Below are 27317 nucleotides of genomic sequence, written 5' to 3' on the forward strand. Positions count from 1 at the left end.
ATATGCTAAAAAATCTTTATGACTTTATATGATACTTATAAACGTAATCACAAAAAGTATGATGCAAAAATAACTCCTTATATTTATAATTTTATATAGAGAATATAGAGGTGAGATATTATCCAATACAATTTGAATTTTATTTATTGAGTTATTTAAGAATCAAATATTTTCTATAATCACACTTTCAACAAATAAATGCTTATACAAACGCATTTATAATTGTTAATATTCTACATATACACTCAAAAATCAATGTTAATATTACACCTATATGAATGAGAAATATAATGTTTCAATACATGATTTATTGATATTATAAAATATATGTATATTATATTTGCATTATGTATAAACAAAGAAGCAACCCGTGCAAGTGCACGTGAAAATTCAAAGCTTATTAATAACATAGTCGTTGAGTTAGCCACATTGTCACGTCAAAACAAAAATCACAAGTTGTTGACCTGTGGGTTTCCTCTCCATGTTATCAAATGTTAATTTGCTCCTTCATTTTTTATTCTTATATTTTAGTTATTAATAATAGCGTGTCGATCAACATTTCATGCCATTGATTCGTATTTTTATTTTTTTTGATATGCATCATTTTTGTGTTACATTCTTTAAAAAAATAATTTAATATAAGAAATATTACACAGAAACTCAAAAGAGATCAAAAAATGTAAGAAGATTAATCAAATATTGAATTTGAAGAAGAAAATATAAAAAATAAGAAAATATGTGAAAAAGTAATGATGTATTGTGGAAAAAAATAAAAGTAATATTTGGAAGTTTATGATAGTTATTAATTGAGGAGTTACAAAAGGGTAATTTTGGAATGTGAAAAATTATATCATGGTAGTTATTTGTAATGTTAGCTTTATATATACTAGTGTGCGTCTGTCGAGTGTCTGCCGATCACGTTCTTATTTTAAAGTACTAAGTAATTAATTTTTATACACTTTATTTTGTAGAATTAAAATGTCTTTTTTGTATTATATTTACTTTATATTATATATATTTTTGTCTTTATTAGAAAATATGCAACTTATAATTAATATGTTTGAGGTGATTATATAGGATTATATGAGTTTTTTAAATTAAAAAATTGAAGAGCAAAATAGGAATATAGAAATTATACCATGGTAGTGATTACACCATGTTTTAGTTTTATATATAGTATAGAAATATAGATAGATAATATAAAAGATAACTTAAATATAAGTACACATAGTAAATAATAATACTAATTTTATATATAATTTTACATGCATAAATATTAAATTTATATTTTATTCTTATCTCTTAAGAAAAGTCTCAGCAGCTTCATATTAAAATATCTAATTGCAACTATCAGTCTACCACACTACTCCAACACAAACAATTACACTATCTCAACGCGCCACTTACACACCATCTCCTGTATATAAAAGACCATTCTCACTTAATCAAATGTTACATACCAATACAATTAGCCCAATATCAAAATAAATGTTTTAAATTATAATTGCGACCGCAATTACAGTCAACATGCCATTTGGAGACTCCAATATTACAATATTATTGCTACAATTGCACATCACAATTTAGAAGAATGACCTTAACATATATAATAATTCCCATTTCCATATCGATAACACAATACACTTTCTTGTTTTGCAAACTTCACTTTATAGTTCATAAAAACTTTCCTTCTAACATTGGGAGGGACACAGAATTTGAGTGTGTGCTTAGATATTTTGATGAAGATGGGGATTGCAAGGTTTCGCCTTCTGGGCTTTGGCACATGCTGGACTTTGAGGAATGCTTTTGAGAGTTTTGACGCTAAGAGGTATGTATTTATTGCACCAGCTTTAAGAAGATGCTTAATAAAATGGGAGAATCCATCTGGTTTGATGAATGAAAAGTGATGATCAATCAATTTGGTTTGAATTGTGATGTTATGCTTAGCTTTGAAAATTTTAAAGTTATCACAAGTATTGGCAATTTTGAGTCATCATCCCTATGCTCGCGTGATGTCCACCTAAATTATGGTGGACATGAGCACATTCGGCCCCTATTTTCTAGCACACTTGATTATAGTATTCAAATATTCGGACCAAATACTACCAGCATAGCTCAAATTATATCAATGAATATAAAATGTTAACTTCTATTTTGAAGAAAAATCAATGAAGATTTATAATCAACACAAAATTCTAACAATGCAGCAGCATCAATGACTTGCATACTTGGGGAATTAACTAGAGGGAGATCTATGATGGATATGTACATGAAACATTAAATAGTCATTATCATTAAATGCTTTATTGTTCCAGCAAATTCCAAATGGAGTCATAAATGTTTTCAGAGGGTGGTCTTATGACACTTATATTTACTTCCTCTAGTAAGACACTTATATAGCTTCAAATTTCAACAGGAGTCTCATTGGTGGGGGCAGAGGGGAATAAGAACAAAATAAAAAGCAGTGTAGCCTGATCAAAATTCTGTAACAGACTCCACTCCTTTCAGAACCCACCATCCCACAGGTAAGAAGAAGAAAAATTAACTTACAAAACCTATATTCCATTTTACATTCGAAATGGGTCCGCAGAGGTGGACATGGAGTAGGGTACACATTTGTACAGAGACTCTCACATGAAATAGCTGAGTGAGCTTTTTCTTCTTGAACCACCTTCGCCATATAGTTCATTCCATTGTAAAAGCTCGGTCATATTCACGGATTCGGATGAAACACTTGCACATACCTGCATCAATATAACAAGATAATGCTGTTTTGGAGGTCTGAAGAGCAGGAGAAGAAGTTTGTATAGATAGAGATTTTTGTCTCATATATGGATATACCTGTTGATGAGCATGTCTAAAGTCTTCCATGTTCAAGGATCGGATATCTGCACTTCCACTTAATGCTGGAGCTGGTCTTCCTTCGGCTAGAGCAGCAGCATGTTCCTGTTGTGCATCAACCATGTTAGACCAAACACGAATGATTAATGCAACCATGATGATGGAATGATTCATGCAAACATGAACTGTTCTAAAAGTAACATCACAACCGCAGCAATGGCAAACTCGAAGTACCTCAAAACCAGCACTCTAAGAAACAGGCCAATTCAGAGAAACCATACCTTCTTTTCTTTTTCTAATATTTCTTTAATTGGACGGTGTGCAGCAGTTACACACAAATTCTGCAATAGAATATCAAGCATGAAGGCACCCCAAATATTGACCAACTAACATAATCACTTTAAAAAGTTTAGGATAAAAGGACAAAGAACAACTCTAACCTTAAGATCACTTCCGGAATATCCATCAGTCATACTTGCAATTGCCTCCAGATCAACATCAGAAGACAAGTCCTCTTTAGCTAGTATGACTTTTAATATTTTTGCTCTGTTTGGAGGATCAGGCAAGTTTACCATTAATCTGCAGAACACCAAAAGATTAACAAAACATCAACATCTCATTCGCCTTAATCCCTGTCCCCAAAAAAAGGGCAAAATTGGAGAATTAAACTGCAGTTGGACATGGTACTCACCTCCGAGGCAGCCTCCGTATGACAGCCTCGTCTAGGTCATAGGGCCTATTAGTGGCTGCAAGCACAAGAACTCGCTCAGTTTCTTTTGTACGTAATCCATCCCAGTTCACCATGAATTCATTTTTCATCTTTCGCATGGCCTCATGCTCCCCTGGATTTTCCCTCCGGCCCAACATGCTGTCAACCTATGCAAGAAATAATACCAGTTCAATGCGATTTATTTGTCAACAAAAGAATCAATACAGACCACCAACATGTCATGTAAAAGGCTTACTTCGTCAACAAATATAACACTAGGAGCAATTTTACTCGCCAGGGAGAAAACAGCTTTTACATATTTCTCACCCTCGCCAAACCACTGAAAGCAAAAATGGGAAAGGATATGAGTTAACACAAATAACAAACTCATAAGGAGAGATTAAAATGCAGTCAGTGAAGCAAATATAAACCTTAGACGTAATGCTTGACATAGAAATGTTGATGAAGTTTGCACCAGCTTCAGTAGCAACTGCCTTCGCAAGCATTGTCTTACCTGTTCCAGGAGGACCAAATAGTAGGATACCCTTGCACGGCTGCACCAAAGGCACTTCACAGTCAGAAATTGGGGTAAAGAGAGAGTTCATGGTACATAAGCTATTTTTATGAGGAATGAGTCATTTAGAAGATCACAACATAAGAATTGAATAATTTTTGTAGTTGTGATTGTTAAAGAATAAGAAGATATTTCAATGTTTCTGGAAGCGAAGTGTCACTAATTCTCCCAAAAACAGGTTCTCAAACCAATTGCATATAATACTATTTTGGGTTTTATGTGCTATTGGGCTGGACCCATGTTGCTTGTACTGATTAATCTCATTTCCAGTATGTGGGTATACATATAAATATATATACAGGTATACATATAAATATATATACAGGTATACATATAAATATATATACACATCTACATATACATATAGTCATATACATATACATATAAATGGGGATTAACAAATTTAGGTGTTCTCATTCCTGAATTCCTCTAACAGAAAAAAATATATAATGGGGTTGAACTCTAACTGTCAACAGACATGGAAAGAATTGCATATATTAAACAATAAAAACACGTTAATATGTAAATTAAGTAAAACCTTGGTTAATTGCCCCTTGCAAAAAAGCTCGGGCCTCTGTAAAGGAAGCATCACCAATTCCTTCATTGTATCCTTGACATTTTCAAGAGCTCCAATATCATCAAAAGTAACACCAATGTCATTAGGTGGAATAACATCAGCCAAAAGCCTCTTTTCAAACTCGTTCTCTGTTACAACATCCTGATTTCAGGCAACACAAGAAGCAGGACGATTCAGAATAATGACAATGACTACAGTAATCGAAGCAAGCAAACTTTAATAACAAAATCACCTTAAGCGACTTCTTCAGGCTCTTTGACTCATTCTGGATAGCCTGTAAAATCCCAATTCCATACTGGATGCTGGTAGATTAAATAATGATTAATAACATAAGTTGCATAACAACTATGAAGGTCAAAATAGAGTAATATCATATTTCTAACTAGCAGTGCAAGCTCATTAGTTACCTCTCACAAGACAACACAAGCTTTGCTTCAGGATCAGCTTCAGAATTTTGCATTAGGTGGTGGCTCAAAGCCCAACCAACAATCTTCTCTACAACTGCAAAATATATCAAACATGATATAGGAGGGAGATATTTAAGCTGCAAACCACTAACACTAAGCACTTAGTGATAGAGCTTACTTTCATTTGTAAGTGTCTGATCCTTGATGCACAAGGTCTCAAGTCCTTCACATTCCATCCCGCAACGGCTTAAAACCTGTAAAGAAAATTTAATGATTTGTAATTGTAAGTTGAGAACACCAATATTAAATTATATTTATAAACAATAAGATTTATGTCACTACACGGTTCAAAATGGTCAACTATCTTGAAGCCTAAAATCTTGGAACTTGGAAGAATTCAATGTAATTAAAGTTAAAGGAGGAAAAAGGGAAACAGAATGGTAACTGACGGAAGGCAATTAAGTGAATTAAGCGCTCCAAGTAAAATAGCACATGAAACTACAGTTTGTCTAGCTCCTTTTTATTTGAGATGTTTCCTGTTTCTTATCTTAACAAAGTCAAAATTGCAATGAGATAGTGGTCTGTTGTACTTGTATGTGAGAAACTCCAAAAAAATTGAGATAAAGACAGCTGTAAAGGACTACATTGTCATTGAGAGTACTAAACAGTCTGCATCATAGTCGAAATAAACATGCTTAACTTCCTTTACCGAAGTTATATAATTCCTGCAACTCTCCATACTACTCTATTTCTTATTTCTCCTCATTTTTTTAGTCATGCCCACACCCCAAGATATTATTACATGGTATAGGACAAATGGTGCCAACCACACCCATGCCATTGATTTTGAATAAACTAATATATTTTGAAGTCATTAAAACAATAACGACAGTGTAACTTTGTAAGGTATAATTGGGAACATTGGTCCTGGATCATGTGATAATTTATCCCCAAACCCCTCTATTTTAAGCAATAACTTTTCCAGCTAGTGATCAAGGGTACATGCTAAACAAAAGGTTTCACAAGAATAACAGTAGTAATCATACTAAAATGCAGAAAGAATTTACAAAATTACAAACATAAGAACTGTAGTGCCAAGGAAGAATGAAGCTCACAAGCTCAAAGAGAAATCAACAAAGTAGTGAACTGAGGACCATGTCCCCACTTGGTCTAATAAAATCTAAAGATCGTACCATGATCATTTAGAATCACGTAGCAGAATAGACTATAAATCTTGCATAGCCAAAATTGCATTTCATGTATACAAATACTATAAACATGACACTATTTTTAACAATTAATTTGTGATAGACCAAGAATTATTTGGCAGAACAGATGTGATCAGCAAACAGCAATAATAAGGCTTACGTTAAACATAGCAAAATGAACCATATTTCTTTATCAATATACATACATTTAGTCATTTAGCATTGGTTAATAGAAAATGATGCTGATTTTATGACAAGAAAATATATTGAAGCCTCCATAATGAGCAAACAAATTTATGTAACCATTTATTCCATAAATAAAGTTTGCCTTGGACCATGGTTGCTAAACTAAACAATCCTTAGGTCAAGAAAACAAGTTAACTAACATGCAAGCTCTATTTTTGGTAAACTCGTACGAGTTCAAATGAAATCTAAACAAATCAAGCCCACATTTATACATTAATTTTGCATACAAAATGTATTTTTTCCCATTTTTGTTGGATATTGAGGTTGAATGTGCTGCAGTATATTTGATAAATATAATTTTACATTTTTAGTATTACTTTTGCATTATTTCACAAAACAAAATAAAGTAAGTAGCCGACAAAAAAATCATATAACATGTGTCAAATATTGACTTATATTTATAAGTTTTTTATGAAGTTAGAATGTAGAATAAATAATAACTTGGATATGCCTTTACACTACATTTCGTTATTAAAAATGTTGTTAACTATTTGGAGGTATGTGAACTCTTACGAGTGTAGAAGTTTAGATTCGTGTTTTACCATGGCTCTGTGAGTTTTACTTAAACTCGTGATTTTGGCAACCTTGCTTTGGACACTTCAGAACAAAATGTTACAAGATTACATCCATTACAAGAAGTCCTAGCTCAAAAAGTTATCCAGACTTCCTTGTACAAAATTTAACTACTTAGATACGAAAACTTCTATTAATCTGTCCTGTAATAGTAATATTGGTCCACATAAACAATCACCTGCTCAACCAAAACCACAACATATCCATGCACTCGCTGGCAATTAATAGCAGTACCAATACCAAAATGGAAGGGAATGGCTCAATGAACAAAATAACTTGGTTCCATAATTAAAATGACTCAGAAAATGTCATATATCCACCAAACATTGTTTTTGGACACCAAATATATAGTATGAAGTTTTTAAAAAAATACATAAATACAGAAGACAAAAACTCACCATGTAGGTTGAACTAAAATTACTAGTTACATACCGTGCGCAAATGGTGCAAATTTGCTTTGATTTTGAGAGTCTCAACATCTCGATCAAGTTGCTGCTTCCAAGATGCTAAAAGCCCCTCATCCTATGACAAGAAATATATTATTAGAGAATAACAATTAGTTATTCTTATATTTCCTATGCTGAGTGAATTGGGTTATTAGTCACATGCTCAATAACCCAATTAATCACATGCCTAATTAGTTGTTAGGTTGTTATTTCAGTAACTAACTTATGTTAGTTACTGATTTCCTCTTTCTGTTTTGCTATCTCTTATTTAAAGAGATAAGCCTTCTCCTTTGTACTCAATCAAATATTGATCAAATAAAGTTTTGAAGTATATTCATCTTTTTATCTTTTTACATGCTAAAAGCCTTCTCCTTTGCCACTGATCCTTCATCACCACCACCCTCCCATTCCTCTGCTCCTCAGCAGTTTCTCCTTCTCTCTCTTCCTATTCCCTCTATCAAACTTAGTGAGAAAAACTACCTCACTTGGTGCCAATTCATGGTCTCTGTTCTCAAGTCAAACAGGGCCATTAGATTCATTCATCCTACTGAAATTCCACGAAAATACCTATCTGAATTTGACTGCACTCACCATCACATTAACCCCTATTATCTCAGCTGGGAGGAACAAGACCAAACTGTGTTTGCTTGGATTCTTAATTCCATCTCTGAATCTCTTCACACAAGAGTCATTGGCTGCACCTCATCCACTCAATTATGGGATGAACTTCACTCTTTCTGTAATGCACACACAAAGGCTAGAAGCAGGCAACTAAGGGCTCAACTGCGCAACATTTATCAAGGCAACAACACCATCTCAGAATACCTCTCAAGCATCAAATGCATCACTGACTCTCTAGCCTCTATTGGCACACCTATCTCAACTGCTGAACACATAGACTATGTTCTTGATGGATTGGGTGAGGATTTTCAAACTGTCATCACTGCTATAGAAAGCCAAATTAACCCACCCTCCATTAATGACCTTGAGCAATTTCTCTTGACCTTTGAGTCAAGACTCATCAAGAATAAGCATAAAGCAGTTTCTGATGCCCTTTCTGCCAATATTGCCACTATCCCTACCTCACATCAATCCACTGACTCCACTTCAATCCCTTCACACTTCAATCCCAACCTTCCACCAACAACTTCTCCTCCTAACCACAGGTTTGAGTCTATCCCTAACTCTTTCTCTAATGGATCAAGGGGGGTCGTTCCAACAGAAGATTCACAAGATTCAGTAGAGGTTCAAGAAACTCAAATGGGTTTGGCAGCAGCTTCTTCTGTACTCACTGCAACAGACCTGGTCATGATTTAGCTTGGTGTTATTTTGCACCTTACAATATCCCCAACCCTTACCCTGCCTATCCCTATCCCTACCCTCCCTCTCACTTATCCAAAGGACCAAGACCTGGCCATAATTCCTACAGACCCACCACTTCCCACAATGGCCAAAATTACTCTCCTAATACCACACCATATTATCCCTACCACCACACTCCTATGCCTAATCTTAGACCAACTATGCCTCCCTACACATTCCTTGGGCCTCATCATCCTCACATATCAACCTATCCACCCTATGCTATGAATGTCAGCACTGGAGCATCAGATCCTAAGCACTCTTTATGGTTTCCAGATTCAGGTGCCACCAACCACATCACCTCAGATCCTACTCTGGTTCACCAAACATCATAACAGTTTGGACCTGAACATCTTTACATGGGTAATGGCACAAAAGAACCTATTTCTTGCAGTGGAACAAGCACTTTCCCCTCCACTTTACACCCTCATCTGTCTTTATCTTTACATAAACTTCTTCTTGTGCCTACTATTACTAAAAACCTAATCAGTGTCTCCCAATTTGCTAGAGATAATAACTGTTATTTTGAGTTTCACCCTAATCACTGTTTTGTCAAATCAGAGGGTTCTAATACTATCCTCCTCAAAGGCTCCCTTACCTCTGAGGGTCTCTATGCCTTCCAGAACCTGTTTCCAAAAAAGACAGCCTGCTGTGCCTCAATTCCTACTCCAACTGGACAGTTCAAGTCCTCTGTATTAGATAGTCCTACTTCTAGGCATTTTTCTACTGATTTCTTGTGGCATTGTCGTTTAGGACATGCTCACACCTCTGTTGTAAACACTGTCCTTTCTACTTGTAATATTTCTCATTCAAATAAAACTGTTCCTAATTTTTGCAATGCATGTTGTTATGGCAAGTCTCATAGACTTCACTCTCCTACCTCCATCACCACTTACACTAATGCCTTTGATTTACTTTACTTAGACCTATGGGGCCCCTCACCAGTAATCTCTGAGTCTGGTTTTAAATACTATATCTCTATTGTAGATGCCAAAACCAAACATACTTGGATATTGTTACTTAAACAAAAATCTGAAACCCTTGCCATCTTCAAAAATTTTACCAAACTGGTTCTACTCAGTTTAACAAACACATCAAGGCTGTTCAAACTGATGGAGGGGGAGAATTCAGACCATTCACTAACTACCTATCCACCCTAGGCATCCTCCACAGATTGTCCTGCCCCCACACTCATCATCAACAGGGCACAGTGGAAAGAAAACACAGACACATAGTTGAAACAGGCCTGACTTTATTAGCTCATGCTGGCCTACCTCAATCATTCTGGGAATATGCCTTCACTACTGCTGTGTACCTCATCAACAAACTACCCTCTGCCACCCTCAACAATAAATCACCTCACTTCCACCTATTTGGATCTGCTCCAGATTATACAGCTTTGAGAGTCTTTGGATGTGCTTGTTTCCCTCTACTCAGACCATACAACACTCACAAGCTTGACTACAAGACAACTGAATGTACCTTCTTAGGGTATTCATCTATGCACAAAGGATACAAATGTCTATCCAAGGATGGAAGATTGTACATCTCCAAGGATGTTAAGTTCAATGAATCAGCTTTTCCCTTCAAAAACAGTTCCATACTTGGCTCTCCTAACATCACTGATCACTTGTCACCCTCTCTAACTCACTTACCTAACCACATCCATACCTCTCCTACCAACCTTGCACCAACATATCCTACTCAATTAGCACCAAATCCTACTCCTTCAGTAACCTCATATACCCAACCTAATACTCCCTTATCACCTACCCTACACCCTACTACTGAATTTACACATTCTAGCCATAACCATGTTACTTCACCCTCCTTTGACCTACCCTCGCCCACTGGATCCAGCCCTTCCTCCTTTACTTCTCTACCTCCACCTCCTCCTTCTCATCCTATGACAACCAGATCTAAGGATGGCACCAGTAAGTCTATTTTACCCAGTCTTGCAAGCCTCTTCTTGGCTCACACTGAACCCTCTACTCCCAAAGAGGCTCTTCTCAATCCAGTTTGGAAGGCAGCCATGCAGGAAGAATTTGATGCACTGCAAAAACTAGGCACTTGGTCCCTAGGTACCTCCTCATAAGAAGGCCATTGGGTGCAAATGGGTATTTAGGGTTAAGGAAAATCCTGATGGCTCCATTGCCAAGTACAAAGCCAGACTTGTTGCTAAGGGATTTCATCAAATTCCTGGAATTGACTACAATGAGACTTTTTCCCCTGTCATCAAACCTATCACTATCAGAATTCTCCTTACCTTAGCTGTCACTTATGGTTGGTCCATTCAACAACTAGACATCAACAATGCTTTCCTAAATGGTGCTCTTCATGAGGAGGTATATATGACTCAACCTATTGGCTTTCATAATGGTGACAAGAACACTGTGTGCAGGTTACACAAGGCCTTATATGGTCTCAAACAAGCTCCTAGGCAATGGTTTGAGAAATTCAAGAGCACTCTCCTTCATTTAGGATTTCAGCCTAGCAAATGTGATAATTCTCTATTTATCTCACTCACCAATACCTNNNCCTACCAACTGTTTGTTCTAGTCTATGTTGATGACATAATCATCACTGGTACTTCAACCTCAAAAATATCTGCCCTTGTGGACAAACTCAGCACTGCCTTTGCTCTTAAGAAACTAGGTAACTTGGACTATTTTCTGGGCATTGAAGTTAAACATATCAGGGATGGTACTCTGTTTCTCACTCAAACTAAATACATCAGAGACCTGCTCAGCAAAGCTTCTATGAAATCTGCCAAGCCTAGTATCACCCCTATGGCAACCACTTGCAGGCTTACCAAAACAGACTCAAGAGCCTTTGATAACCCTACTATGTACAGGTCGATAGTTGGAGCTCTTCAATATGCCACTATTACAAGACCTGATTTGGCTTATAGTGTTAACAGGGTATGTCAATTCATGAGCAATCCTCTAGAACAACATTGGGTTGTACACTTCAGAACAAAATGTTACAAGATTACATCCATTACAAGAAGTCCTAGCTCAAAAAGTTATCCAGACTTCCTTGTACAAAATTTAACTACTTAGATACGAAAACTTCTATTAATCTGTCCTGTAATAGTAATATTGGTCCACATAAACAATCACCTGCTCAACCAAAACCACAACATATCCATGCACTCGCTGGCAATTAATAGCAGTACCAATACCAAAATGGAAGGGAATGGCTCAATGAACAAAATAACTTGGTTCCATAATTAAAATGACTCAGAAAATGTCATATATCCACCAAACATTGTTTTTGGACACCAAATATATAGTATGAAGTTTTTAAAAAAATACATAAATACAGAAGACAAAAACTCACCATGTAGGTTGAACTAAAATTACTAGTTACATACCGTGCGCAAATGGTGCAAATTTGCTTTGATTTTGAGAGTCTCAACATCTCGATCAAGTTGCTGCTTCCAAGATGCTAAAAGCCCCTCATCCTATGACAAGAAATATATTATTAGAGAATAACAATTAGTTATTCTTATATTTCCTTAGTTATTCTTATATTTCCTATGCTGAGTGAATTGGGTTATTAGTCACATGCTCAATAACCCAATTAATCACATGCCTAATTAGTTGTTAGGTTGTTATTTCAGTAACTAACTTATGTTAGTTACTGATTTCCTCTTTCTGTTTTGCTATCTCTTATTTAAAGAGATAAGCCTTCTCCTTTGTACTCAATCAAATATTGATCAAATAAAGTTTTGAAGTATATTCATCTTTTTATCTTTTTACATATATTGTTAAGATTATATTATATAGGAGAGAAAAATTGATGAAATGCAATCGACTGCTCATACCTGTGGCATGTGAATTGTTACTTTATTTGGAAAAAGCTTAGTCAAAGTTTTGTTTGGCTTTGGGACTTCCTTTCCCCTTTCATGCAATCTTCCAAAACCATCCTGAAATTTTTTGAAGAGGCATGATATTACTATAATTCAGAAAACTTGAAAGAACTTCCATTAGGTTCTGTGTAAGAAGACATCAAAAGACAAGCATACACAAGAAACAAATGCAGAAACAGGCAATTCATGTTTCTCTGTTTGCAATAGAAGAATGAACTCAAAAGGAGATGAGGTTCTTACAGGGAAAGCCAAGTCAAGAAGGGCAGTCTGATTGCTGCCGAACTTCGTAAAAAGCAAACCCCCAGGATGTGACTGCAAGGACAAATTAGTTATATATCAATGACATGATCACTTATACACATTCATGTAGACCAGGGATGAGACGGAAATTCAAATGACCAAATATATAGGATATCCAATTTGTATCTTCAACCATCATATACATCTTTTCAAGTTTCTTAATTAATAAAATAAAACCAGATATGTATAGCCTGTAAAGGTAACTATCTAGAGAGAAAATGAGAGAAGAGAGAGAAAGAGATTTGTAGAAACTGAATTTTATTCAATTAAACTTGTTGTTACAAGAGGAGAGCCTCAGCTCTATTTATAGAAAGCAGGAAACGTCCTTGGCAAGCTAACTAACACAGTTAGCTTGACTAATGACTTTCAACATAAATGTTAGCTTTAGTAACAAGCTAGCCACTACTTGTTAGCTACAATACAAAACAAGCTAACCTAAATATTATTTCCTAATATAGCCCATTCCTATTAAACATACAGAACTGTGGATTCTCATAAATTCATTCAACAAAACTGCTTGTCCTTAAAACAAATCCAAATAGCACACCTATAAAACAATACCCATATTATCTTACCATGGACTGTTAAAAATCTGTTTCTGCAATAGTATACACCTCAAAGCTTCTAATGCTTCAATGTGCATGCCATTTTAGAAATACAAAACAATATTCATTAAAGAAAAGGGAAAAATCACCTTCTCCTTCCGACTGTCATTATGAGTGTGTGAACCTATGACCACCACATTGTCTGGAAGCTTTTCAAGCTTACTTCTAAATGAATATGGATCTCCATTTCCTACTATAGACTTCTCTGCATCTTTCATGAACAAAATGAGAGGTTCAGTTCTGCTTTCAGTAAACACAACCTGGAACAAAAGACATACAAATTATCACTGTAAGATTGAAGCATAATACAACTAGAAGTAACCGTACTAGACCAGAGAGTGAAGTAAAAGACAACCTCGAACAATGTATTGATAAGTAATTTGTCCAGTTCATCAATGCCACCATTTTCCAAGCGAAGATCAGTGACTGGAAAGAAAGAAAGACTACTTCAGATTCTAGGACCAAAATAACACTCAAAGATAAAATAATATAAAAGATCTTAAAAGACTTATCAGACAAAGCAGTACCGTTGCAGAAAAATCCTTGACCTCCCTCACAGGCACCTCCAAGATCAACTCCATCAGGTACAGGTTTATCAAATCTTACACCAACTTTTGACAAGGGATTTTCCTCAAAAACCAAGACAACCTTTCCACGACTTCCATTAGTTGGACCCCTATATGTGCAAGTGCAATGATGCAGCAAAGTTATAACCCAAAATAGAAACACTTGCACTTTGTTTCTTATGGATAGAAATGGAGGAAATGGTTTTGCAAGGAATGGGAATTAGAGGTGAAAGCTACATTGCATTGTCTAAAACAAATGTTAATATGGAGGAATTAAACATAAAATAATATTGGACTAGAATTCTATTAAAAATGGAGAAACTCAAAGTAAAGAGGAAACTAATAAAGTTGCTTATAGTATTCTAAGTTACACACTTAGATTACATTGTTAAAGTTAGTTATTGCTGAATATGAAATTTTGTCTCTATTTTGTTGCCCCTAATTTATATGACTACCAAAAGGGAGAAGAAAATTAATGTTTATACCCTTCTCCCACCACAGTTCCCATATTTCCTATAAGTGGTATAGTCTACTCATTGTGAATATTGCATAATTGGCTATTAAATGTAAAAACCATCCATGTTGAATTGCCATGTTGTAATCAAGAGTGAGGGCTTCATGCTACAACCTTCCAATTTTAGTGAAAAAAATTCCACCCAATCAATACACTACTATATATAATTATAATCATTATAGGCAACTCAAGTTCTCTACTTAATTAGATACGTGCAAAAGGATAATTCAACCACAACAATGTCTATCAATGAGAAATAGAAAACCAATTCAGAACAGTTTACGACTAACTTTTACCTTGAAGAAGATGTCTGATACAAGGTACCAGAAGATGAGCAGCTATATTTTACCTTATCACCTGCATGATTATAAATGGAAAACGTCAGCACTTTCAGATGAAATTAAGGCCCTTTAAAGATGGGAGAAAACCAAAATAACACATACCTAGTTTAAACAAACAATTTTTAGCTGTCCCAGAGGTAGATGCTACACTATCAATTTCTAACTTAGGTTGGGACTCGAGACCATGTGGAGTAGGTGTATTTGAAGAGCTAGGTGTATCAGTGTCGCTAGTTGATGGATCCATGCTCCTAGCCATGTCTGTGGCTGTAGGACTTTGCTTGGCGGAGCTGCAGGATTTATCAGCATGGGATCCATCTTTGAGCAGCTCAGCTTCCTTTGAAGATAAACCCTAGTGATGAACAACAAATGAAGATTCACCTTCGTAGCTTTCAGTAAAAAGAATAATTCAATGATGCATTGACAAAAAAAAGGCATGTATGATTGATCCCAATCTATCAGATCAAACAATGAAACTTTATCTTACACCCAAAAGCAAATGGCTATCAAATATGAGCAATTTAGCACCAAAGTAATTTGCCAGTGCTTTTGCCAACATCTCCTGGTATATTTCTGATCCTGCAGAGAAACAAAAATTGGCAATTCAGAAAACAATGAGTGAAGGGGAAAGAAGTTGAAACAAAAAAATTAAAATAAAAGAGAGCAGTACACTCACACACCTGCAGGTCCTGAGAGTAGGATACGAGGGTTTATGGTTGTAAGATCTGCGGTATACTTTGCATGTTCTTTATGCTTCAGGTGTATAAAGCATGCTGCAACAAGGACATTTTTTGTATTCTCACTGCAAAAAGATAATTATAATCAGGTAGCCCATCAAAAAAGAAGCTTTAAGAATGACTGCAAGCAAAATGCATGAAAGACTCAATCAAGTCATATAAATAACGTAAAGTCTAATTTATTTAAGAAAAAATAAATCCTACAAATATGAATACATCAAAATTAAATGTCAAGTTTTTATGCCATTGTGAACTCACGTTGAGAGAAAGGAAGATACGACATGCAAAGATAAAGCTAGAAAATGATTTGAAACTATCACAGATAAAGCAGAGCACCATAGATACAAAAATCCAAATGTGTGGGACATTCAATTACATAAATGTAGAATAGAAGAGGCACCCATAATTAATATAGTCATAAGACCTTTAACATAACGTCGCAATAAATATAGAATAGAAGAGAATTGTACCTTAAAAAGTATGGGAAGCTGTCAAAGGACATGTCTATTTCTTTTCCATCCAGAACTGCAGCTTCAACATTTTCTTTAAAAACTGCACAGCGCACAGACGTACCCGAAGTCGATGCAGCTAGTGTATCCCTCGTCCCATTTCTTTCTTCCAATACCTGTTTACAGATATTTTTGCTCAATTTCAGTTTACAATTAGATCCAGCAAGGATCCTGAAGAAAGGCCCTAGGAAATCATTCACCCCAGAGAGTTTTACATTGCCTGCTTCTGTGCCTGTATCATCTGGATCACAATCCAAAGGAGAGTTTTTGTCGCTTGCTCCAACATCAGAAGCCTTATCCGTCCCCACATTTGGAGCTGAGTTGCTTTCAAGACCATCAAGCTCAGATTCTGTACCATCACGGAGAACAGAATGACCAGAAACATCAGTAACATGGTGAGGTTTATTGGCAGTCTGAGATGGAGACTTCAATTTTGTAAGATCATGTTTGAGGCTAGAAAGAGAAGCCAAGATGGAAGCCCCTGCCACAGCTGAAGAGTCTCTATTTCTCCTTTCAATCTGCACAAATTTCCCAACACCATTCTGAATGTCTGCACCCTTAACTGTGCCTTCGATATTTAGTTGCTGAAAAATCTATGCCAAAATATGTCAAGGAACCCTATGCAGAGACAAGGAAAAAAGACTATTGGGAACAAGGAAATAATATACAATTCTGATACTGCTCCTCTATAAAATAAAATAAAAAACAGGAGGGGGGATGACATTCAACTGAAAAAATAAAAGGATACATAAGAATGATTTCCCAGCAACCCAAAAACCACCTCATCGCCGGAATTAAGCACAGAGCTGGTGTTCTTCTTGACAAGCGTCCCATTTACTAGCACAGATCCTTTGCTACCCGTACTTTCTAGCACAGCTACAGCATTTCCCTCACGCTGACCATTTCCACGAACAACATTAAAAATAACTCATAATATCCTAAGATATTCACCTCAAACAACTGGAAAGAGAGTGGAAAAAGGCAACCAAGCACACACCTCCAGATAAGCATTTATAAGTCTTAGACATAGTAGTTAGTCCTGCATAGTGGTGCTAAGTGACCAAGAACAAAAACGTAATAGCAGGATGGCTGCTACTTTAAGAAATAGCAAATATATATGCACAGATATATACAGACAGAATTTTTAACTGTCTTTTATAAGTATATAACTAAATAACTGTTATACATGATTATAAAGGTACAACTGTATATTAATAATTATAATATTACCAACAATATTATTATGATAAAGATATTGCTAGAAATAATGACATGATACCGATAGATAATTGCTTAAAATATAAAAGAACGTGAAAATGTTTAATAACTACTGGTAATTAATGTCAACCGTGAGAATAAATGTGATAACCAAAAATGCCAACCACTTGAAAACCAGTGATTAAGTTCTTAATCAGCTGTAAAGTTCTAACATGAAAAATATAATAACTATTAACTTAACTCATAATCAAGAGTTACTACAAGTTTTGTGAATCTGCAACTCTTAAGCTTGACTGATTGTGGAAGACGAAAAATGTAGAAACAATTTAAAAAAGAAAGACGGAGAGGTCTGAAGAAAGTGAATGCCCAAAATTCTAAAAGCTGAGAGTCGCAAAGGTGGCTGGGCCGCCATAGATAGGGCTGGGATGTGGTCCAAAGGAATAGGCTGGCCAGAAATGAAGTAGGTTTGCTGGAAATGGAGTGGGCAGACAAGAAAGGCTTCAGATAGTTCCCCATTTAGCTATAACAGACATGAAACACGCTGCAGTAGGCCTCTATCTCAATCATGACACAAAAATGTTCCAAGACAAAGCTTCCATAGCAGACAAAAGCCCCCTCCGTAAAGCACCAGTTCCATCGGCAAAATAAAACAATTAACTACCACTTAGAAATAGAAACATGTGTCCAACAGTAACTCGGTAAAGTGAACCGTTGGCAAGTTGTAACATGTGAGCTTGGAAAAGCCTAACCATAACATACATCTACAGTCTAATCAATGCAACTTCCAAAACTACATTCAAAATGAACGTACCTCAGTATACTTGATCTTGCATAAATTTCCACTTATAGTCTGATCCTTCAATGGAAAATTGCAATTTCTACTCGAACCGATCGTGAAATTCGGTGTGCAAATGACAACATTTGGATTCTGCAAAACAAATATCCCATATAAATATATACCATCTGTGTTTAGATTAGCTTATGTAGTACTTCAAAACAGCTCATAATAAAAAATCATTCCAATTTCGAAGAAAGCTGACTCTTTTCCGAAAGTAACCAAAAACAAAGTCTACCTGTGAAGACTGAGTCAATAGCCTGCACCAGGGAACTGAACAATCAGTTTTTTGATTCTGCTTCTGATATATGCCCCATGAAGAGAAAGAAGCCCTTTGTTTCTCAGCCACCAAAGTTGTTGGCGAAGAACCTTCACAATAGATAAATAAAATTAAATAAAAAATCAAACTTTTTTAGTCAAGTAACAATTCAGTTTCAGTATAACCTTCAGCAATCGGAGCTGCCACAGCCACCGCAGGCGCAGCGTCGCATTTACCATCAGCACCGCCAGCTTCAGAGATCTGAGTATCACCGGTACCGCATTCTCCGGGATCGGCAGGAGGTTCAAGAGTTCTCAAATCCTTGGAATTCTCCGCTGCCGGCGCCGGTTTCTCTGACGCGTCGCCGCCATTATCAACCTGAGGAAGAAAACGAAATCAAAATCAATAACCCTAATATCACTAAAGCAGAAAACAAAAAGAGTGAGATATTTATACGAAAAGGATTGGATTGAATCGTTTGAGAAAGGGACAAAACCCAGAAACCTTGTGTCGTTTAGAAGAAGGGGAAGAAGGAGGCTTGTTATTGTCGTCGGAAGAAGAAGGTCGTTTAGTGTTGTTGGAAGAGAGAGATCCAGTGTTGCGTCTCGTTGAAACCATTGATGTGTTTTTTTTGTGTTTCTGTTTCTTTGGCTTCAGCGACAGAAAAAATGGGTGACATAAATAAAGAAGAGAACGGGATAGATATTAATGCTTTTATGAATCACTTATTGTACTTTTGTATTTATACTATTTATACTTTATTACATTTATATTGCATTTATTTGTTTTGGCTATGCCTTTTCTAGGGTTCTCTTCTTACGTGTGAGTTGGGGCAAGGAAACCTTGTAAGTACTTGTTTTTTTTGGACTACTACCATTCATATCTTCATCTCATAAATAATGAATTGATTTTTTTTAAGCTGTGAGATTGTGAAAAAGTATTATTCTTATAAATTGAACTCGTATATTTTGATTTTTCTAAGATTTAATATAACTTTACACCGTTAAAATTATTTTTTAATATTTAATTATTTATTTATATACTTTTCCATAAGCAATATATTTATATTTATACTATATATAAAGCCAAAACTTGAAATAACTACTATTATGATTCTATTTTCCTATTTTGTCCTTAATATTTTTTATTTCTAAAGTAAAACCATATAATCCTAGATAACTATAAATCTATAGTTAATACATCTCACTTTAAGTTGAATATTATAATAAATACAAAATTATAGCATGAAGTATATTCAATAAAAAACATTCTAAATTATAAAATAAGAATGCGGGTCGGGAAACACAGAATGTCTTTAAACACGCTAGTATTTATTGTATGAATAGTGTATTTGATAATTTTTACATTAGTTAAATGGATAAAACTCTTTTTCATATTTTCTTTTATAACTATCATCCTAAGTGTTTTACTCAAACCATGGCCATCATAACAAAATTGTGTTTTAACATAATTATTAGTTTTCTTTTCTTATTATATCATTCATGCACGCCAACTTTCCACAATTATCTTTTCTCTCATCATAATAAGCATGAGAGTATAATTAATAAATAATTAATTAATATTGAAGACAACAATTAAAACAACACTTATAAAAACAAATGAATTAATAAATAATGCAGTATCAACTTAATAATAAATTGTAATATATAAAATATTATTAGAATGTAATTTAACAATATGCATATATTTGTGGGATATCATGACATTTTTTTTAGTGATTCGGAAATTATAAAAAAATAAAGAGCAAAAGCGAAAACTAAGTTAAAGAGGCAACGTCCAACTGCAAGATAGAAAGAATTTCTGCAGGAGGAGAGTTCCAAATTCTTGAATTCTCAAGAGGTCCAAGGCTGAGCTTAGCTAGAAAGTCTGCCACCGAGTTCCCTTCTCTGAGGATATGATGGGTTAGAACCTCCCAATGTCTCTCGAGCAAGCCACTGATACTGAGAATGATTCCTGCCAAACGCTCCAAACAAACTTGGACCCTTCCTGAAATGATGTGAATAACTTCAAGACAATCACTCTCCAAGATTATCTTCCGATACCCCAAAGTCCAGGCTAGCTTTAAACCAAACTCAATAGCCAGAAGCTCCGCTTGAATTGAAGATCCTATGCCAAAAATAGTAGAGAAACCAGAAATCCAAAACCCATCATCATTACGAATCACACCACCATCTCTAATGGAATGATCCCTCAAGCTGCAACTGTTGTCAACATTAACCTTAACCCAACCACTCTTCGGCCGACACCAGTGGATAGGAGGCAAGGGAGGGTCAATAGAAGAGCTAACAATGGAGAACCAATCTCTAAAATCATGATGCACATTCCTAGTGACATAAGAAATATCCCAAGGGGTACTACCAAAAATAGAGTTGTTGCGCTATCTCCAAGACCACCAAACACCAGCCAAGAAGAGACGACCATTACTGCATCTGGCATTTGTCTCTAACCAAGACAAGCAAGAGTCGTTATCCCAGAAGGAAACCTCAGAAAAACCCAAACGATGCCAAAGAGAAGAAGAGTGCCCAAAGTCTCGGAGAATATGAAGAAGATCCTCAGTATGAGAATTACAACGACTACATATTGATGAAATAGCCATATTCCTTTTGAAACGAAGATTATTAGTTGGCAAAGATTCATGCGCACATAACAAACAAAGAAATTTTACCTTTTCAGGTACATGCTTCCGCCAAAGCCAAGTCCAATTTGACTGTAAGGATCCCGAGACCTCATTGCTCTTAAGCCACTAGTAACCTGAATTTTCCCTATAGGATCCTGAAGCAATCTCATCCCAATACCAAGTGTTATTGGTATCGTAGGAAGAGAGAGAATGATAAACTGCACAAAAGCCTATTTCATATGAGCAGGAATTAGAGTGTAGAGCATACTAAAATTCCAAGTAGAGTCTTTCCAAAGATCCTTAGCAGTCATCCGAGTATCAGAGATATGGACATAGTCAACCATAGTGCAAAGCAAACCCAAACATGACCAATTGTCATACCAAAACAAAAGGTCACCATCCCCAAGATGAAGACTGAACCCGCTCTTCAACATATTAGTTGCTTTAACAATACCCTTCCAGACAGGAGACGAAGAGCACTTGTTAGCGACAAACAATAAACATCCATCAGAAATATACTTCTGTGTAAGGACCTTGCACCAAATCTTGTTACTTCCTTGGAGCAAATCCCAAGTCAGCTTACCAAGCAGAGAGACGTTAGCCATGCGAGTATCACGAATTCCCAAACCACCATATTTTTTGTTTCTTGTAATAACCTCCCAATTCACCAAATTCAGACTCCTCTTATTAGGGTCACCACCCCAAATAAAATTCCTAGTCATCTTATCCATTTCATTACAAACATTTCGAGGAAGCCACATAATTTGCATGGTGTAAATAGGGACAGCGGTTGAAACTGATTTAGCAAGACAAATCCTCCCTACCTTATTAAGAAGATTAGATTTCCATGAACTCATGCGCCTCTGGATCTTCTCAATAAGCGGGTTAAAGATAGTACGCCGAACCTTGCCATGAACCAAAGGAATTCCTAGATAGTTTTCTAAGTTAGAAACTATCCGCATCCCACAAATAGACATAAAACTTCGCTTTCTGACGTTTGAAAAAGATTTGGAGCAAATAAAGTTCGACTTCTCAACATTAACTTTCATACCAGAGGCCTGACAAAAGTCATCCAGTATAGAGGATAGGAAATTCACCTGAGTATTAGTAGCTTTACAAAATAGAATAACATCATCAGCAAACAAAAGATGGGAGATAGGGGAGCCACCTCGTGAGAGTTTAATCGATTGCCACAAGCCCAAATCAACCTTTGGTTGAATTAAAAGAGATAACTTCTCCATACACATAACAAACAAGTAAGGGGACATGGGATCACGTTGTCGGAGGCTCCTAGTTGGGGAGAAAGAGTCCAAGCGAGAGCCATTCCAAAGAGTGATATACTGCCATTTCTAACACGCCACATGACCATCTTCACAATAGAAGCAGGAAAGCCAAAATCAGCTAGAGTTTGCTCAAGGAATTCCCAACTGACTCTATCATAAGCCTTTTCCAAATCAACTTTAAAGGCCAAAACACCCTTTTTCTGCTTGGATTTATGAATATGAGGCATAACTTCCTGAGCAAGAATCACATTATCAGCAGTCTCTCGACCAGGAATAAAGCTACTCTGCAAAGGTCCAATAAGATCACTTAGATAAGGACACCATCTACTCACCAGAACCTTTGTTACCACCTTATAAGCCACATTACACAAGCTAATGGGATGCAAATCTTTTAGAGAAGTAGGAGATGCAACTTTAGGAATGAGAACCACAAGAGTTTCTAGTAACCGAGGATTCACAAAGCCATTATGGAAAGCATCTTGAACCATTTTCCAAATATCCTTGCCCACAATCGGCCAATATTTCTTGAAGAAGTAGGGTTGAAAGCCATCAATACCAGGAGATAGACATAATCTGCCTGTAGACCTCATCAAAATTAACAGGAGCAGTCAATTGATCAACCCTAGCAGCAGACAGCGTCAAAGTCAACACATTACATCTATCCAGATTGCTAGAACTCAAACCACGAAAAATGGATTGAAAGTAAGAATTAGCCTCAGCTCTATGTTTTGCAAGATCAGTAGTCCAACTACCATCCCCAAGGAAAAGGCCATGATTTTTATTACGCTTTCTTCTAACAATGGTATGTGTATGGAAAAACTTAGTGTTCATGTCCCCAAAACGCACCCATTGCTCTCTAGACTTATGATACCACAACATTTCCTCTTCCCTTAGGGATTTATTATAATCCTGCCTCAATTGAGCCTCGAGAGTAATAAGAGCATGACTATCACACGTTTCCAAACTTGGCTGAATCTCTCTAATTCTAGCTTCAAGTCTCCTTTTTCTCCTGAAAATATTACCAAAGATATTTTTATTAAAAAAAATAGCTTAGCTTGGCGAGTTAGAAGGATGCTCATCATTATCCAACGAAGACCAAACGTGGCGAACAACCTCCTCAAAATCAGCATGAGACGACTAAGCAACTTGAAAGCGGAAAGGACGACACGAGATAGGCTCACCATCAACACCACAACGGATAAGAATAGGACAGTGATATGAATGTAATTTAGGAAGGTTCTCAACATAGGCTTCCGAGAAAATCGTGCGCCAATCAGTATCAGCAAGAGCTCGATCAAGACGCTTGGAGACATTCCTCCCACCTTGCTCTCGTCTGAACCAAGTGAATCTACTACCAATCGCTCCTAAGTCTAATAAACCGCAAGAACCCAAGACCTGAGTGAATTTAGTCACCCTAGTGAGAATGAAATTACCACCTCTCACTTCAAAAGGAAGAATAATTTCATTAAAATCATCAAGCACCAGCCAAGGGATAGACACCATCCTACGAAGCGTAAGAAAGTGTTCCGAGAGTAACTCATGAACCAAAAGGGAAGGACTAGCATACACCGTAGTACAAATCCACCCCCGACCCCTAGTCTCGAATTTGACTGAAATGGCCTGGTGGAACACATCAATAACTGTACAAGTGACCAAGCTACTCACATCACTGAGAACCCAAATATCACCTACATGACCAGAAGCTTCAACAATTCCACAAGCTTTAAAACCAAGACCATTCCAGAAACCTTCAGCGTCCCTGAACTGACAATGGTTTCTAAGACAATGAAAATTGAGGGTTGATATTTTTTAATCAACTCCCTTGCATGACGACGACCATTGCTATTAATAGCACCACGAATATTCCACGAGATAATATTAAAATTCTGAAATTCAGTCATATAAACAAGTAGGAAGAAAAGAAACCAAGCATTAATAGTCCATGACAAATTTATGCTCATCTCGAGGATCAAGGTTCACACTAAGATTATCATCACACTCCATTATATTAGCCAAGCCATGCAAAGAAACATTAACTTCACCTCCATAATCATGTTGAGCATCACCAAACATGTTATTATTAATTTCATTAATCTTACCATGTGTACCACGTGAAGACGTCCTAGTATGAGATTGCATGAGTTGACCAGCACTAGCAACATTATCCATGCATGAAACATTGGTTCCTTCATTAACATGTCTTGAAGCATTCACCATAGAACAAGAGTTAGTTATGCTATAGCCTTATGCGGTATGCATTTCCAAAGCCAATAAATCATTTTCCAATATGTTTTTCTTGCCAACCGAAACATTATTAGAAGGTTGGACCACTTCATTAACCACCAATAAATCATTCTCCATAATTTGTGCCTCCATTAAGTTTTGATTTGCATGCACCAGTGGGATATCTTTTCTACTCATTAAACCTTCAAAGCTTGAATTATTATCATTAAGTAGTGGACCCCTACTGTTATGCAATTCCCCAAACGTGAATGGGGGAATAGTAGCAACTTTTGTGCCAACCATTGAGGTTATTGAATTCACTTTATCATAGTTGTTTTGGGAAGAATAACCATAGGATTTGATGAAGCTTTCACCCCCCACATTGGCCTCATTCTTTTCTGGTTGTTGATCCTTTTAATATCTTGGACCACCTTAGATGATGAAGGAGAACCAGAGACATTAGCAAAAAAGTTATTGGGGTCTTTAGCCACTGAAGTATGTTGGTCCACTACCTTAGGGTTTCTCAAAGTGATAGAAGCATTCTTTTTAGGAAGTCTCTTCTTTCTTGTAACCGTTAGCCACTCCCCATAATTCTCCAATGAATCAGTAACAACAGGAGAGTTAGAAGGATGTTCATCATTCTTTCCATAATTCTCCCCAACAACATTCAAAACCTGCTCCTCCATTGTCCTGGTTTCTAGAGGTGGTACAGCTGTTGGTTTGCTAGAGCAATTCCTTGTAACATGGCCATAACAACCACAAGTCTTGCAAATCACATGCAATCCCTCATACATAACTTTGTAGAAATGCCCTCCCAAATTGTACCTTCCAACCACTGGTTTACTAAGATCAATTTCGATGCAAACCCTAGCATATCATCCACAGGCAGCCCTCAACGTGTTTGTGTCCACCTTAATAAGTCTACCAACACACGACGCTAAGCTGAGGAGGAAGCTTTCATCATAGTACACCATGTCCAGACCAGGAAAACGAATCCAAACCATGGTACGATCAACTTTGGCCATTGGAGCAACAAACTCCGGAGTCCAACACGCTACTGCCACATAATGATCAAATAACATCCAAGGACCACCTCCAATAATCGTTTCTCTGTCCGCCTTCAGGTCAAATTTCACATAGTAGAAGCCATGATCAACATCTACCATATCAAAGTCTCCCTGAAGCTTCCAAATCCTTTGTAACTGTTCTTTGAAAACATTATAATTGAGTGATTTTCCAACTAGAGTGATGACTAGAGCATCCCTCCATGGGAAACAAAGTTCCTCAAAGACCTCTTTATCCAGAGAAATATGAGGAACCAAAGCATTACCTTCTTCAAAGGCAATAGTCATAAGTTTTTCAGCCACTAAGTCTCTTTTCACCACTGAACGTGGTGGTTGTTGCTTGTCAAGAACCTTATCCCTAAAGGATATCCCATCACTTACCAAAGATGGCTGGAAATTCCTGCCATCTAGAGGTTTAGAAGGAGCGGGGGATGCTCAGAGAATTTTGTATAGAACATGCTCAGAGGATACTCAGAGAATTTTGACTTGTGTAGAGTATATCATGACATTTATCACCACATATAAAATATTATTATGGGTATATATTTTTATACATACTCCTCAGTGTGTGTATATTTGCTATATACTTCAGCATTGAGGTTTGGTGTGCAGCACAATACATACTCTAATAAGTGTATGTTAATTTGTGGCCTTTAATTAGGATGAGTAGGTGGTAGAATTTAGTAGAGATCGAAATAGTATAGCGAGAATTAGACACCTTTTACGAGTTGAGTTCCTTTAAAATGTGTTTATTTTTAAAGCCATGATATATTTAGTTATTTACTATAGATTATTAAGTGTTGTAAAGGTTAAAAGGAAGATAAATAATGATATTAGTAGATGTGAGCCGGGCAATGAGAAGATAGATCGAGTTGGTGATGTGATAGCGGATAACATGGGGATATAGCGAATAACATGGGGATAGCCGTGAGGGATTCTACTTTCATTTTACATAAGAGAATATTGTATTATTATTATAATTTTTTACCTTGTTAGTATTTCATTTATTGTTAATTTGTATTACTTTTATTTAAAAGTCATTGATAATTAACATGTGAATTATGAATGATGTACTAATATTATTAAAAAAACTAGCAGTATACTCGTGCACTTGCACGAGTCGCTTCTTTGTTTATGCATAATTAACATTGATTTTTGAGTGTATACGTAGAATATTAACAATTATAAATGTGTTTGTATAAACATTTATTTGTTGAAAGTGTAATTATAGAAAATATTTGATTCTTAAATAACTCAATAAATAAAATTCAAATTGTATTGGATAATATCTCACCTCTATATTCTCTATATAAAATTATAAATATAAGAAGTTATTTTTTCATCATATTTTTTGTGATTACGTTTATAAGTATCATATAAAGTCATAAGGATTTTTTAGCATATCTCTTAA

General features: G+C 36.0%; 2 protein-coding genes across 2 annotated transcripts; both read right to left on the minus strand.

The window, feature by feature from the left end:
- LOC109328227 lies at nt 2265-19384 on the minus strand. The gene is made up of 27 exons (XM_019561587.1): nt 19203-19384; nt 18884-19076; nt 18678-18808; nt 18416-18532; nt 17135-17281; nt 16348-16979; nt 15821-15942; nt 15628-15719; nt 15246-15492; nt 15099-15159; nt 14250-14398; nt 14078-14148; nt 13812-13982; nt 13058-13129; nt 12773-12874; nt 12320-12409; nt 5287-5362; nt 5109-5202; nt 4934-5003; nt 4663-4842; nt 3982-4104; nt 3807-3890; nt 3533-3717; nt 3282-3420; nt 3123-3182; nt 2842-2946; nt 2265-2744 (listed from the first exon to the last, which is right to left on the minus strand). The coding sequence occupies exons 1-27, from the start codon at nt 19314-19316 to the stop codon at nt 2631-2633; spliced, it is 3741 nt and encodes a 1246-aa protein (XP_019417132.1). The 5' UTR covers nt 19317-19384; the 3' UTR covers nt 2265-2630.
- Nucleotides 20476-23107, minus strand: LOC109327691. The gene is made up of 5 exons (XM_019560856.1): nt 22613-23107; nt 21678-22433; nt 21385-21566; nt 21113-21292; nt 20476-21001 (listed from the first exon to the last, which is right to left on the minus strand). The coding sequence occupies exons 1-5, from the start codon at nt 23105-23107 to the stop codon at nt 20476-20478; spliced, it is 2139 nt and encodes a 712-aa protein (XP_019416401.1).

The sequence above is a fragment of the Lupinus angustifolius genome, chromosome LG15 (assembly GCF_001865875.1).
Source record: "Lupinus angustifolius cultivar Tanjil chromosome LG15, LupAngTanjil_v1.0, whole genome shotgun sequence".
NCBI lineage: Eukaryota > Viridiplantae > Streptophyta > Magnoliopsida > Fabales > Fabaceae > Lupinus > Lupinus angustifolius.